The sequence below is a fragment of the Epinephelus lanceolatus genome, chromosome 5 (genome assembly GCF_041903045.1).
Source record: "Epinephelus lanceolatus isolate andai-2023 chromosome 5, ASM4190304v1, whole genome shotgun sequence".
NCBI lineage: Eukaryota > Metazoa > Chordata > Actinopteri > Perciformes > Serranidae > Epinephelus > Epinephelus lanceolatus.
The window spans coordinates 47,783,928-47,800,165 of NC_135738.1; the positions used below are offsets into that span (position 1 = coordinate 47,783,928).

At 42.1% G+C, this 16,238-nt stretch overlaps 1 protein-coding gene across 2 annotated transcripts in view; it reads left to right on the forward strand.

Annotated features, from left to right (window-relative positions):
• The window catches only part of agbl1 (AGBL carboxypeptidase 1), a 746,393-nt gene that overhangs the window by 352,096 nt on the left and 378,059 nt on the right, over positions 1 to 16,238 (forward strand). For both annotated transcript variants that reach the window (XM_078168290.1, XM_078168291.1), the window contains exon 11: positions 11,423 to 11,539. In XM_078168290.1, coding sequence (XP_078024416.1) covers positions 11,423 to 11,539 — 117 coding nt within the window. The remainder of the gene's footprint in view (positions 1 to 11,422; positions 11,540 to 16,238) is intronic.

Here is a 16,238-nt window from a genome sequence, read left to right on the forward strand (position 1 = left end):
ATTGGTCAACGCTTTTGTTATCTCTAGGCTGGATTACTGTAATTCCCTCTTATCAGGTAGCTCTAATAAATCTTTGAAAACTCTTCAGCTGATCCAGAACACGGTGGCACATGTACTGATAGGAACTAAGAAGCAAGATCACATTTCTCCTGTTTTAGCTTCTCTGCACTGGCTCCCTGTACAATCCAGAGTTTTATTTAAAATCCTTCTCTTAATTTACAAAGCTCTAAATGGTCAGGCTCTGTCATATCTTAGAGAGCTCATAGTGCCTTATTATCCCACCAGAACACTGCGCTCTGAGTATGCAGGGTTACCCGTGGTTCCTAATGTCTCCAAAAGTAGAACAGGAGCAGAGCATGTGAGCGGAGTGGGTGAAAATTTCTGCTCCTCTCTCGCAGACCTGTCACTTTGCGCCGCTCGTCCACTCTGCTTGGTTCTGCGCATTCTTCGCTCCGCTCCACTCCACTCCATCATAAATTTTATCCCGCTCCACTCGCTCACCACTCCGCTCAAAAAAACTGCGTCGTACTACCCTAACCTGTAATCTTCTATTCACAAATAAAACATGAGCTTGGTAGATTCTCCGGGGAAGCCCTCTCCCCTCTCCCCGCAGTTAGGGACCATTCTCCACGGTACCGCTGTCGGCAGGGTGGAAATATGTCAAAGTGTGGAGGAGATGGACCGGGTTAAGCGGCCGACCTCCAGGGAAGCCCTCTCGTCTCTCCCCGCAGTTAGGGACTGTTCTCCAAGGTACCACTGCTTTTCTTCTCAGTTTCTTTTCTGAAGTACACAGTAAACTCCATAGTTTTGAAAGAAAATAGTGTGGGTGTGCGCAGGTGCAAAGATGCATTCTTGGTGGGGCATGAGCGACCGGAGCGAAATTGGACCGAGAGATAAGGCTCCGCTCTACCTTTTAAAAAAAATAGCCGCTCCTCGCTCAACACAAAATCCTTCCGCTCCCCACTCCGCTCACATGCTCTGAACAGGAGCCAGAGCCTTCAGCTGTCAGGCTCCTCTTCTGTGGAATCATCTTCCTGTTTTGGTCCAGGAGGCAGACACTGTCTCCACATTTAACACTAGACTTAAGACTTTCCTTTTTGATAAGGCTTATAGTTAGGGTTGGACCAGCCCCTAATTAGGCTGACATAGGCCTAGTCTGCCGGGGGACCTCGCATAATACACTGAGCCCCTTCTCCTTCTCTCTCTCTCCTTAGTTTCTGAAAAGTTGGTTCTTCTTCACTTGCTAACATTCATGTCCTATTACTGCATCTCACTATCTCAGCTGTACTGCATGTCACTCACTCAACTTATTCTCCGGAGCCTTTGTGCTCCACTGTCTCACAGGTTACCTCGTATTACACCTATTAGGGCTGGGACGATATGCTTTTGTCTCAATTTGATTCTATCACGATTCTTGGGTCCTGATTCGATTTGTATTGTGATACTGAATAACTGCGATTTTACAAGTATTGCGATTCGATTTTGACAAAGTTTACACACAGCTTTGGTCATGTCTAGCTCTGCCTTTCCTGGAAGTGTGTAAAACCCAGGAAACATATGTCTGTAAGTACAAATGTATTGCTCTGAGTTTATTAGCTTATGTTATGTAGAGTTGCTCACTTGCACTTTATTATTTGTGATTGTAATGCTGTTGCGGCACCGATGCTAATTTCTGTTAGCGCGTCTATGAAGATTTCCATTATATGTTAGCATTATGCTAGCGGACCATGCGCTAATTGTTTTTCCACATTTGTGGCACTCATGCCAGCTATATCTTGAGTTAACCTCTGTCTTCTTTTTATTAACTGAAGGATCTCCAGGTCATGTTCACTTGATGGCGATTAGCCTAAATCTTTTTTTTTTTTTTTTTTTTTTTTTGCCGTGGCTCACGTAGTAGTCTGCTTCTCCTCCAAGTCTGTCAATAATGGAAAGCTGCATGTAGAAGCTTCAGTGTTGATTGGCTATCACTTGTGCTGTGTTAACCAATCAGTGGAGGCTGTAGGCGGGACATTGTTACACAGCCAAGAGTGGGAACTTCAGGCATATAGGCGGCTGTATCAGAGCCAGAGGAGCGCTTATTGGTGAAAAAACGGCCTAAAATAAATAGAAAAATGTCGATTGTGGGGAGAGAATTGATCTTTAGAATCGTCCAAGAAAAAAATCGCAATTAATATAAAAATCGATTTTTTTTCCCCCACCCGTAGCATCTGCGCCTGGTTGGTGTGTTGTGGTTGTGCCGCTGCCGTGGTCCTGCCTGATGCCTCCTACTGCTGCTGTTATTATCAAACTTACACTGTTATTTTACACATATGACTATTGTCACAAACACATACTATCATATATTAATATATACTTAAAACATATTGTGCCACAATTACTGTCATTATTATTATAATATAATTACTTAAATTAATGTTGAAAGCTATTATCATTACTGTCTGCCCTGCATCACTCTCTGGCTGTGTCTCAATTTCTCTCTCTGTCTCTCTTTATGTATCATTTTGTCATATGGATTACTGTTAATTTATGTTGATCTGTTCTGTAAATCTATTGCACATCTGTCTGTCCTGGAAGAGGGATCCCTCCTCAGTTGCTCTTCCTGAGGTTTCTACCATTTTTCCCCCTGTTAAAGGTTTTTTTGGGGTGGAGTTTTTCCTTATACACTGTGGGGTCCATGACATTGGTCCGACAGCCCATTGGTCCGACATCCCATTAGTCCGACGTCCCGTTGTTCTGATATGTGATTATACTAGGCTATACTGTATTTGTGTACCATAGAGGATCAGCAAACGCAACAAAAGTAGGCTACTGGTCAAGATACAAGTGCCATAGAGAGAAGAGAGTGAAACACCATAACCTCCTGTTATTAACTCTGGGGTCGGGGTTGAACGGCTCCTGGCAGGCGTTTATGTGCCTAAACCTAACCAGACCTTAACCACAGGGCATCATGATGATTTCGGAACAACGGGACTTCGGAACAATGGGTTTAATATGGTCGGACCAATGGGCAGTTCCCCCACTGTGAGGGTTTGAAGGACGGATGGATGCCGTATGCTGTAAAGCCCTCTGATGCAAATTGTGATTTGTGATATCGGGCTTTATATATAAAATTGATTGATTGATTGATCAAACAGACAATGCATGTAACAGGCTGAAGTTGACACGGCATCCCAGAACATCAGCAACCAACACACCCAAGGCACCTTGCACATCATATCTAGACATGGAAAGTCCATGAGTTGTGCATAAGAAAGGGAGGGTGTGTTGGCCTTGCTCTGCGGTTGTAGGGAATGTGAAAGGAAACATATTAGTCAGGGGGCCAAAACTGATATTGTAACTTATTTGGACACCTCAGGGTACAAGCTGACAACCTATCCAGCATCAATAATTGACCCCTCATCATGTATTCTAGCCAGGTTTTCAGCTTAGGAAATGATTTTTTTGTTCATTTCATGACTGTTTTCTAAAGGTGGTAAAATCGGATTTTTTTCCCCAAAGTGCTTCCTTATTCTTTGAACCTCCTCCTGTAATTTTGAGCAAATTTGCAATATAATCCAATTCATATGCAAACATGATCTTTAGAAAACAATAATCAATATACCAAAGGAGTATTGCACTATAGGGGGCGATGTTTTGTCAGCACAGCTGTCGAATGAGGCATGAAGTGGAATTCTTGGAATGAGGCAACAGTGAAGATGATCACTGCAGGTGTCAACAGTCTCAACGGGGTAATGTATTTCAGATAATATATTTTATTTGTCTGCTGTCTACAAACAAAACCATCTACTGCTACTTCTACCACCAAATGTTGTCAGAAAAAGGTAGGCGATGCTTTTTCCCAACTAGCTAAACGTCAAAGCTAAGCTAACGTACTTTCATACATACTACAAATGTGAATGAGTGTGTACTGGGGAAATATGTTGACAATTTATTTTATGCACAGCCTACTCTACAGTCTGCTAGTTAAAAGTGTTAGCTAGCCTGTTAGCAAGCCAACTTATCTTATGTCAGATGACATTGTGGTGATTGTGATTGTGTGGTGTTTTTATTTTTCTCCTCATAAGATGCAATCAGGCTAGAGTTAGTGATCTTTTTTTTTTCCTTTCAGATGAGCTAACATGGAGCCAGAGGGAGCTGTAAGCCTAAAATCTGAAACAAGGCAAAAAACAAGTGATGTAAATTGGCAAAAATGTTTTATTTGTCAAAATGACTATGGAAAATACAGCAAAGATAAACAGCTAAGAAAACCATCAGAGGATGGGCTGAATTGTATAAGGCTCAGAGCAAGTGAAAGGGTGAATTACAAAGATGTGGAGTATGCTGATACTCTGGACAGGATTCGTGAATTTCTGGACACAGAAATCGACAAGGTAAAATGGCACAAAACATGCTATGCTGCTTTTACCAATGTCATGTTCATTGCTCGTCTGAAGAAGAGCTTTGAAAGTGCTCAATTGGAACCTGCAAGCAACTTCTGTCCCCGCTCCACTAGACATTCAGTACCTCCAGTCACTTGGGAAGAATGTATTTTTTGTCAAAAAGATAAGCCTGGGGAGAAACTTCGTAACATCCAAGTCTTGAGTACATCTGAAAAGATTCTTCACCCAGCTCAGCAAGACACAGAATTGCGAATAAAGCTTGCAGGAGTCAATGACTTAATTGCCGCAGAAGGCAAATACCATCTTATCTGCTACAGTTCATTCTTAAGGAAGTATCAGAGCACTTCATCAGGACAAAATGATCCATACTCCATCTGTTTACACAATGCGGCAGATGAGCTTAAAGCAGGAATTGCCAGAGGTGAAATATACTCCTTGAAAACAGTTTGGGAAAGATACTGTAAACTTCTTGCAGACTTTGACATAGATCCAGAAATATATAAACCTCAGCGTTTCAAGACAAAGCTTGACAAGGTGCTTCAGGGAAAAGCAATATTTGTGCATTCCCTAAAACCAAATGATCCCATTATGATATTTCCTGAAATGACCTCTGAGGCTGCTCTCTTTAACATGAAGAAAATAATGGATGATGTACATGATGATGCTCAAGGGGTGACTATGACCAGCTGTGGAACTGGCAAGGACACTCAGATACTGAGTTGGCTGTATTGGGTGTCGTTAAAGATCAAGGCAGATATCAGGGAGTCCCCGAGACATGATGTTATCGGAGGGATAGATCAGCATCATGTGGAACAAGTTGTGCCAGATAGTCTGTACATGTTGTTACGACTCCTTTGCATTGGTGATTGTGACCCAGAAAATGAGAGTAAAGAAACCTTTAACACAAAGCTACTCAACATTGCTCAAGACATTGTTTTCCTGGTATCTGGTGGACGGAAACCAACACCAAAACACATTGGTATTGGAATTACTGTACACCAAGCTACACGCTCAAAGGATTTAGTGCAGTTACTTCATGCTGCTGGGCACAGCATAAGCTATGAGTCAGTGTTGAGAACAGATACTACAATGGCAAATGAGGCCCTTAAGAGATACTTTGAGAATGATGAAGTATATGTTCCATTGAACTTTGTCAATGCAAGCCTCCCTGGATACATCATGTATGCAAATGACAACATAGACATAAATGAGGAGACCCCTTGATGGGAAAGGAACATTTCATGCCTCCCAGACTGCTGCTTTGAGACGAAGTAAACCTCCAGAAGAAATCCCAAAAATAAATCTGAAATCTGGAAGATCAAGGTCAGTCTCAGTTCCACCAGGACTGTTTGAGCTTAGGGATGCTAAAATGGGATCACAAAAGCCCCCTCCAAAATTTCATGCACCCATTTCACCAGAAATGTATGATGCCGACACAGAAATAAACGTAAACATAAATAAACAATCAAAGAACCAAGATCTTGCCTGGATTATATGCAGACTACAGAACACAGACAATCAGGTTGTTCCATCTTGGAGTGGCTTCAACCACCTTATGACAAAATCAGATCACCCAAAAACAGTAGCTGGAATGATGCCCATCTTAAATTCTCCAGCACATGACTATGACACACTTTGGACAGTTTTACAGAACTGCCACAAAATGACTACAAAACTGGGCCAAAGGTATACAGTCATAACCTTTGATGAACAGCTCTACTGCAAAGTAAAGATGCTCCAGTGGCACCACCAAAAACAGTGTGAGGATATAGTTATTGTCTTGGGTGGCTTTCATGTGCAGATGAATTTTTCAAAGGTCATTGGTCAGCATCTTGGTGATTCTGGACTGAGGGACATTTTTGAGGAAAGTGGTGTGTTTGGAAAGAACACAGCTGAAAACATCATGAAGGGAAAGGGATGGAACCGTGTAGCTCGTGCACACAAACTTGCATTTGAAGCACTTTGGAGAATATTGTGGCCAACATTTCTACAATGGATGGATGACAATGACCACACAATAGACAACAGTTGCTTTGAGTTGGCAGAAGCAGTCTCAGAACACATACGATGTGGAGAAATTGAAGCAGCTGCAGCAAGCTATGAAGATCTTGTACTGAAAGTTGGAGAGGTCCAGGATCTACTTGCAGAGTTTGACAAGGCTAATGAAAACAAACCAACCTTTACCTTCTGGCGACAATACATGGATCTTGTGTCTATTCTCCTGGCATTCACACGGGCTCTGAGATGTGGTGACTGGAAGTTGTACATGTCAGTCTTCAAGCGCATGATGCCCTGATTTGCCGCTTATGATCACACCCATTACACAAGATGGGGTGCTGTATTCATAGCAGACATGGAACATCTGGCACAGACAGCACCACAGGTCTACCAGGGCTTTCTAGATGGTGATTTTGTAGCCAAGGAGACCAATCACAGCTTCAGTGAGGTGCCTTTTGATCTGTGTCCTGAGCACATCAACAAAACCAGAAAGGTTGCTGGAGGATTGGTTGGCATCACTCGAAATGAGTCAGCTAGAAACCGTTGGTCCATCACCTACAATGAACGAGCATCTTTAGCACAGGATACCAGATCCTTGTTTGGACTGACACATGAAGGAGAAGATGATGAAGACACCCACAAAGACTGCCTTCCATCAAGACTAAAGAGAGATAATGATGATGTAACTCAACTTGTAGACTAGTTCCAGAGATACCATGTCTTCCAGCTGGATAATATGCATGAGTTGGTGTCTTTGACAACTGGTGATGTGGCTTCAAAAGATATACTGAAAGACCTTAGAAATGCTGCAGAGTCTGGGAAACAAATGGTCACTGAGTTGGTGCAAAACCGATTGAGCACAACGAGTATAGACTTTCACAGCAGCCTTACCAAAACATTTTCAAATCTGTACAGCACAGATAAAAAATGTGAAAAACCCAAGTGTGTGAAGCCTGACAGGGATATTTTCCGTCGCATCATTGTACCCATGGACAGTGGTAGAGAGGTTAACATAGACGAGCTTCTCCAAAAGGAACTGTGTGCAGTCCCCCTGTCACTTGCCACAACAGATTCAGTGCTCCGACCTACTAACAAAGCTGACTTAGCCACCATACTACAAGCTGGTGCAAAGGGGACAGAGCTGAGTCCATCTATTGTGAGCACATGCACCATCATTGATGGGATGGCCTTAGTAAGAGCAATAGGAAAACCTCTAAATGCATCAACCTTTGGGGATTATGCTGACATTTTCATGCAGAAAGTGATGGGTCATCTACATGGGAACATCACTAGAGTGGATCTAGTGTTTGATCAGTACCAACAGAACTCGATAAAGGCTGGAACAAGAGCAAAACGTAGCACTGCTCTACGAAAGATTCGCACCATTGTCAGTAGGGATGTAAAGATACCTGCTGACTGGAATAACTTCATTGAGATGGATGAAAACAAGGCCAACCTGACCCAATTCCTATTAAATGAGCTTGAAAGGAATGTGCACCGTTGTGGTCAGGAAATTGTAATAAGTGGGGGATTTGACGACCCTGAAAAAGTGGCATCACGAGCAGGAATTGATGTTTCCCACCTTCAGGCTACGCATGAAGAGGCAGATACCCGCATATTGCTACATGCAGTTGATGCAACAGCCAAAGGCTATCAGAGGCTCATCATTCAGTGCAGAGACACAGATGTACTGGTGTTACTTCTTGTGTTTGCACACCGACTAAGTCCAGAAGTTTGGATGAAAGCAGGAACAGCCAAGAAACCACACTACATCAAGGTCCATGATATTAAACTGCCAAATGAGATCATCAATGGTTGTTGGCATTTCATTCCATCACTGGTTGTGATACAACTAGCCAATTTACTGGAATAGGAAAAAAGACTGCATGGAAAGTGTTCCAGCAGTGCCCTCATGTCCTCCACAACTTTGGTGAGGAGGAAGTACCAAGTCCAGCTACTCTGTGTTTGGCAGAACAGTTTGTATGCAAACTGTATGACCCGAAATCAACCAGTGACTCAATCAATGAAGTTCGCTGTGCCCTGTTTCGGAAAGTGAAAGCTAATGTGGATACTTTACCACCAACAAAGGATGCTTTGACTCTGCATCTCATGAGGGCCCACTACCAAACAATGGTTTGGAAACAGTCACTAGTGACTCATCCAAAGTTGCCCTCACCAACTAGTTGTGGTTGGCACATGAAGGATGGTGTACTGGTTCCCCAGCTTTTAACCAAAGAACCTTTACAGGCCAGATGTTTGGAGCTGACAACCTGTGGATGCAAGGAAAGTGGAAGTCAGTGCAGTACCAGGCAGTGTCGATGTCGAAGGAGTGGAGTATATTGTTGTGGGGCATGTGGGTGTGCCTGTGCAGCTTGGTGCAAGAATACTCAGGTACCAACATAATCATCACTGATATGTTTTTGTCATGTAGATTGGGCTTATGTTATGTCCTCTGGTGTGATGTATTGTATTGTATTCTGAAAGTAAAAGCATCCTCAAAACTAAAACTATAAACTCTTCTCTTGTGTCTCTGACCAGGACTCTGACTGAGCACATGGACATGGTCCCTAGGTGCCTTCTCACAGCTGTCTGCTATCATTGGAGGATGACAGTTTGGATGGGGAAAAAAAAAAAGTTCTAACGACAGGGTTTACTGGAAATTGCATGTTGCCAAAGTGAATGAAGATTCTGTAATTTTGTGATTATGTAATTATTAAACAATGTTTTTGTCAAAATCATCCCTAAGTTGCCTCAAATGTATTATATCTTAGCCATACAAATATTACACAGTTATTACTACAAATCATTAGTAGTTACTAACTCTAGAGGAAGTGAGACAGCTGTTGAATTTGGAAGGAATTTGTAGTGAAATGTCAAATAAATATTCTAGATTTCCGCCTGGACATTTAAGCACTAAAATTTGTGCAGTGTTGCACTGTCTCACACTATAAGCTTTAAACTTGGCATGACTTATTCCCCTACATTTGGGTACTGATTGATACAGGTTTGGGGCTACTATCTTGTGTTTCCAAGTTGATATTCACTTTAAAAACTGGCTCTCTTTAGGCGGAGATTGATTTTTACAAGTTCTAGCCCTATTTGCTCTTACACTGTTAAATAAATTTTCATTCTGACACTTCTGCAGACATCCCCTGAGTGTAATCTTTCATTTGATATCAAGTTTGTGTATGTGGTCCTTGTGGTTGTGGAGATATTTGACATTTATTGTGGGCAGGTCGTGTTAAGCAGGAAACCTGAAAATTTGCTTAAAATTGCTTCCAAAACTCACAAAAATAATTTTTCAGGTTGACAACCACCCTAGAATTTCACTTATAGGTCCCTTCTAACTAAAAAAATAGGTTGTCATCTTGTACCCAAACATGTCCGCAAAAGTCTTAACGGAAGCACTTTTCAGAATTGGCCCCCTGACTATATCCCACGTATAGGCTACTAACATCACCCAGATGTGCCAATCACCGGGCCGAGGAAAAAACAAACCATAGGCCAGCACCTTATCCCTGCTACTGTCTAGCAGCCTTAGGACGCAGATGCAGAATGGGATATGTTTCAGATGTTGCAAGTATGTTAATGGAAACACGTTGAACATGATAACGCACAGTACAGCATCACCCAGATGTGCTGACAGTGGCACCCCTCTATAATGTAGTCTGTAATGACATGACAAGACACAACAACCTGATGATATTTTTTCTGGTGGTACACTTTTAGAAGTGGAACAGTGTGAATCAGTGTAGAACAATGCAAAAACAAACTATTTATTTTGGATGGTAACACGTTACATGACATTGTAAATGTTAAAATATTAGATCCTGTTGGTAACACTTTATATTACTTTGTTACTGCTAAAACGTAACATTACTGCAATGTGTTACTTTTGTAATGCATCACCCCCAGCACTGACTGTATATTTATGTATATTTATGCTGCGTCGGAAGGGGCCTGTTGCGGTGGTCCAGGCATCTGATCAGGATCCTCCTTCGTACCTCCCGTTAGTGGTGTTCTGGACACGTCCAACTGGTGGGCGGCTCTGAGGCAGACCAAGAACATGCTTGAGGGATTATATATCTTGTCTGGCCTGGGAACACCTCTGGACCCCGCAGGAGGAGCTAGAAAGTGTCGCCGGAGAGAGGGATGTCTGGGGTACTGGGGTAGCCTCCTGCTCCCACGACCCAGCCTGAATAAGCGGTTGAAAATGGATGGATCCAATCTAATCCAATCTAATTGATTTCAGCTAGTAGTCATTAGTTTGGTTTTCTCTGTAAAGACTGAAATATATGTTAAGATCTATGTTACATTCGTCGGGAGCATTGATAAAGACGCTTTACTTAGAGGCATGCATCTAAAAATAATGCATGATGTCCCTGGCCAATCATAACCAAGCATTCCTGTGGTCCATTTTTTCAGAACCAAAGACAGACTTTATTTAACACCTCAAAGCAAGTGATAGCAGTTGTTTTTATATATCCTGAAAGGTCCCCTCTTCACATTTCAAATTCTTTTCATGGTAGAGTTTAAATGTGAGTAGTATATTTCAGACAAGTAAGAGCATGTTACATGTATAATATAGTTTGAAACATTGGTGCCATGCCTGAACACATCCTGTGAGACACACATGGAACACAGATGCTATTGCTCTGCTAACATGCTGTTCTCATTATTTATCATAACACAATGGCAGAGTCATGTGCCAGTGCACCTCTATAATTAAAGATAGACTAAGTAAAATAAAACTTTAAATGAGCTTGATTAAGACTGAAAACAAGATAGTTATTGTTGTTTATTGTGGTCAGGAGGAGGTGAACAGAGCACAAGGAGAGGAGTTAACGGGAGAGTTGAGGGGAAAAATAAAGTCAGCCTCAACTGAGCCCATTTTCTTTTGGGTGAAGGTACAATCTATAATCTCTGACCTGACCTAGTTCCAAACAATTTTCTCTGTAATTCAAAGGTCTGCTCCCCTTTTCACCTGCTTGTTCTTTAAGTTTCCCTCTTTATGTCCTGATGCTTATGTGTGTCTCTCTGTCCAGGATGATGATTTGGAGACTGACTTGAACAAACTACGTCTTCCTCCTGACCCAGACAGACCCAAAGAGCTGCTGCCACAGTATAGCCGCCTCTGTCCTGAACTCTCATATGACTTCCAGGTACACGTTTATATTGGCAACTGGTGACTAGAATTTTCACAATTTTTACTGTAACCCTAAGTACCACCCTTGAATGCAGACTGGCCAATCATAGCACAGCAGCAGCCAGCTCTGATGCAAGATCTGCCAACTTTAAAGCTGGGCTCCATAGACTCATGCAATAGTTTCAGATTTTCTTTATTTTCAGGCCGGATTTGTGGATGTTGAGGTAGTCATGGTTAAACATTGTTCAGTTCAGACAACTTTATTTATCTTTTAGGCAAGGCAATTCAGTTTCGCAATTCACCCAGTAAAGTACACACACTCACATTTCCATTCACAGCTCACAGTTAGTGTTACAGCAGTAAGGAATGTCTAAGATAAGAGGCATGTAATATAGTGCAGTAATACTAATTAATACAAAGATGGGTAAGAACCGCATAAAAACCATAAAAGACCATAAAAAACCCCATTAAAAACCACAAAAAAAACTACAGACCACAAGGAAAAACAACTAAGGAATTGAGGTGTTTAGCAAATCCTTGTCATCCACTCCCTCAACCTCAATAGTTTGCTTGGTCTCATGTGGAGAGTGGTTGATTGAGGCCATACATTTGATTCTACGCCAGGCTGCTCTGAGGTCACCGTTATTATACTGTGCTTCAATTTTTCTACTATAGTATATTTTTTCCCTAACTATTGCACACTTAACTTCTCTGGAAACGTCTTTCAGCTTAGCTTCAGATTTTTTTCTTTTTGTTGAGAACAGATTTGAGGTCTCAAGTAATCCACGGTTTGTTATTTGGGGACGTAACAAACTTTTTAGTTGGGATAACTAATTCCTCACAAAAAGAGATATAGGAGGACACAGTGTCACACAGCTCGTCAATATCCTGGCAAGCGTCAGAGAAACACTCCTAGTCGGTACAGTCAAAACATGCTTGCAAAGATGAGACACTATCGTTAGACCAAGTCTTAACCTTCTTCTCTGTACATTTAAGACGCCTGAAGGTGGGCCTGTACACAGGCATCAGGTACACACTGTATTGTAAAGTGACCTTGGGTTTCTTGGAAGGCGTTATATAAATTAAAGTTATTATTATTAGTAGTATTATTACACACTAGTGTGGAACGACGTGCTGAGGGAGGCGCGAGCATCGTTATGGACTCATACGCATCGTGCACCAATCCATAATATAGGTCAATCATTGAGTTTTTTTGTGTGGTGGCGCAATATACATATTGTTCATACATCCTCAGGGTTTTACTCAAGGTACATCGGTTAAAATCACCAAGAATAAACTTTGGAGCGTCAGGGCAGATAGCGTCCAGTCTGTGGCTTACGTCAGCAATCAGCTGAGAAACAGCTGACACGTTGGTCCGCGGGCGAATGTAAACAATAGTAAAAAATAGCTGCTGGAACTCTCGAGGCAGATAGCATGGACGGAGAGAGATTGAAAGGAGTTCAGTATCAGGAGAGCATATCCTCTCTCGCACAATAGCAGTGTTACAGTACCTCTGGTTAATTTAGAAACAAACTCCCCCTCCTCGTGATTTTCCTGTGATCTTCGGTGAGCGGTCCAACCAAAGCAGGCTACCAAACCCGCTGAGTGAAGTCCTCATCACGGTTAAGACCAAATATTCATGACGGATTTGGGATTCACAGAACCACAGATGATTTATCATTTGGTAAAATCATCACTGGACATTTAAAGGCTTTTTCCTCTGCATGCTCTTTGTCTTTCAAACAAAGAGAGCTATGTAACACCCATCTCCACAGGAGGTCTCACCTCACACCTCAGTGAGACACAAGTCTCACAACTTGATTGGACAGGACTTTTACAGTGACATGTGACTCTGATGTCATAGGCATCTGTACAAGGTCTGCTCCCTTCAGACAACTCTCTTTTTGCTCCAACTGCGGAGCACTGCACACCTCTTTCCGGCTGGGCCTGGAACAGCAGAGGCCCAGACCCTTGCTCCATAGCCCCAAACCACTAACGGGAGGGCAATTGATCACAGACTCTCTTGCAGACACAAGGTTTGCAACTAGCTTTCCAGCAACAAGGAACTAAGTGAGTTAGCACCCAGCGCCTAACTCTGCTAAACCCTGAGCAACCAGCTTCTTCGGAGTTTCACCTTTGGAACAAAGGACCCAACAAAGACTGCACCTGGAACCAACTTCCCAGCCTTCTTCTGCCGGCTAACAAAGCAGCACACCCCCAAGTGACTCTTTATCCCATCCATTCAAGGATCGGTAACGTAACAACTGGGCATAGCTTATCACAGCTTTACAGGCTAAGCAAGACTGTTTAACTTGTTGTATGTGATTTGATGCTGGTCATTGAGTTATTGTTGTGATAGTTTGCAGTTAGGTCATTGATTAGTTGGCTTCGCCAAAGCTAAGTGTTTAGTTTGCTAATACTGTTCACAAACAGATTCTTGCACACAACTTAACAATCTCTGCACTAATCCAGACTGTTTGCAACACACGTCATATTGACACAGACTCATTAACAGGCATCTCAAAGTTCCCGCTTCTTTTCCTTTGTCTTTGTCCTGACCACACGGTCAGATAAACACCTTCCCCGACCTGAAGCCAACTTTGATTCGGTCATCTTTAATTCCCTGTTGTCGGCCATTTTGTTTTGTAGACCAAACGGCTCTTTGATCACCACACCCACCTTTGTCTTTCTCTTCTTTCTTTCTTTCTTTCTCTCTCTCTCTCTCTCTCTCTCTCTCTCACTCACACAAACACACACACATACACACCAAGCTTGTATATAGTTAGTTAGAATTTGTGTGTTTTGGTTTGCTTTGCTAGTTTGTGAATAAATATAATTCTTTGGAATCATACCTTCTGTCTGTTTAATGTTGCACAAGAGTGAATGAATAGTCAACCTCTGCTGCATCAAGAACTCCGAAATCCTTCAGGTGTTACTGTTAATTTTGGTTGTTGTCATTAATTTAATTATTAATCAAACTCCAAATTAATAGTTTAGCCTATTTTATGAGACTGATATCTTTAACTGGCTATCATTTTTCCACGAGGTGATTTGATGTTAATTAAGTCACATTATTTAACATAATTATTAGTTATTAATAATAATTGTTAATTATTTCCGATAGCCAATTAAATCCCAACATATTTGGTGTCCCTTGGTGAGGCCTAATGTGTTGACCCCAACATTTTGGTGCCTCCGTGTGAAACCAGAATTTATGTTCCCAACAACGGGATGAGTTGAAACAGGCAACCACTTGCACTGCACCGTTCTGCAACATTCTAAAAATCTGCCGGTTCACACCAATGCAACTAGATGAGACAGTGTTCATCTCTCTGCAACAACTCTCTGTAATTCCGTTCTGATTTTTGTTTTTTCGGGCTTATTTTGTAGGGTGAATATAATTTGTACCTCTTAAAATGTGAATGAATAGTGACAGTGAGATACTGGCTACAGTTGCATTTGCAGTAGTGATGAAACAGTGAAAAACATTTACAAAACAAGCATCAGATGGACTGTATTCATACCAAATAAGCCACAATAATATAAATCACCATTGCCAATTAATCAGTCAATGACAATGGACTGTGCAGTCAGACTGTTGGTTTTCACTATTTTTGTGTCTAGAATTTGACATAAGAGTGCTGAGTATCAGTGTAAATTCTTTTGCCCACAAGTGGTGAGTTCATTATGTCCCATGAGCTGTCTAAGCTGTTTCAGTCTAATAAACGAGCAAATAATCATCTCTGTTAAATGCTACAGTCATATAAACACTTAAGCTAAATAGCCGTCACTGACAAACCTTTCAGTCTTGATTCCAAATTGGCTACCCAGCCTACTGACAGTTACTGCTCACTGTGCTTTGTGTTAATGTTAGCCAGTGAACAAGAGACTATAGCCACACAGCGGCTCTCGTTCCCTACTTTAGAGGGTTTGTGCTGTGCAACCACAGACGTGCTACTGGCTTGGCTGCTGACAAGAATCTGTCGCTGTGCAGCAGCTTGTGCTTAGGCTTTGGAGTCGTGTATGTTACTGTGCTACTGGGTTAGCTGCTAAAGAGTGTCTTTAGCTGCGCGGCGGCTCATTTTTTGGCTTGGTGTGTGCTGTTGCTTTTTGATCCACCACTTCCTCACCATTGCCCTCAAGTTTCACAGCAAAACCAGGAGTACTCCAACCACGTAATGTCGTTACTAACCATCTTACAACAAGCTAGCTTAGCGTAGCTGCCTCCCAGTGGAGTTGAATGTTCTCGTTTGGGGGTTGGAGGGGCAAACAGCATGTCGCCTGTTCCATCCTGTGGGCTGCCTTGTTGAGCGTAGTGGCAATGAGAACATTATATCAAGCACAGTTTAAAGCAACTCTTACCTTTCTTGCATTTCACACACCACTGAGAAAAAATTTGAACATCCACAACTCTCATCTCCCTCCAAAGTCCCATCCCCCTCCTCCTGCACCTCCACCTCCCTCCAAAGGTCTACTCACCCGTCCTCCATTACATCCTCATTACGTCTATGATAGACGTAGGCGTTGGCAAGGTAACGTTAGATACACGGAAGAGGAGAGTGAGTGTAACTTTACAATCAAGACAGTCAAACGCAACCCTGGAGTTGTAAAACTCAACCGGAGTCAGTGATGACTGATGAGTTTTAGAATAAGGTTACAGTGCTCAAGGTAGATAGTAGCGTTAACGTTACTAGTAAGTGGAAACATAGAACGAG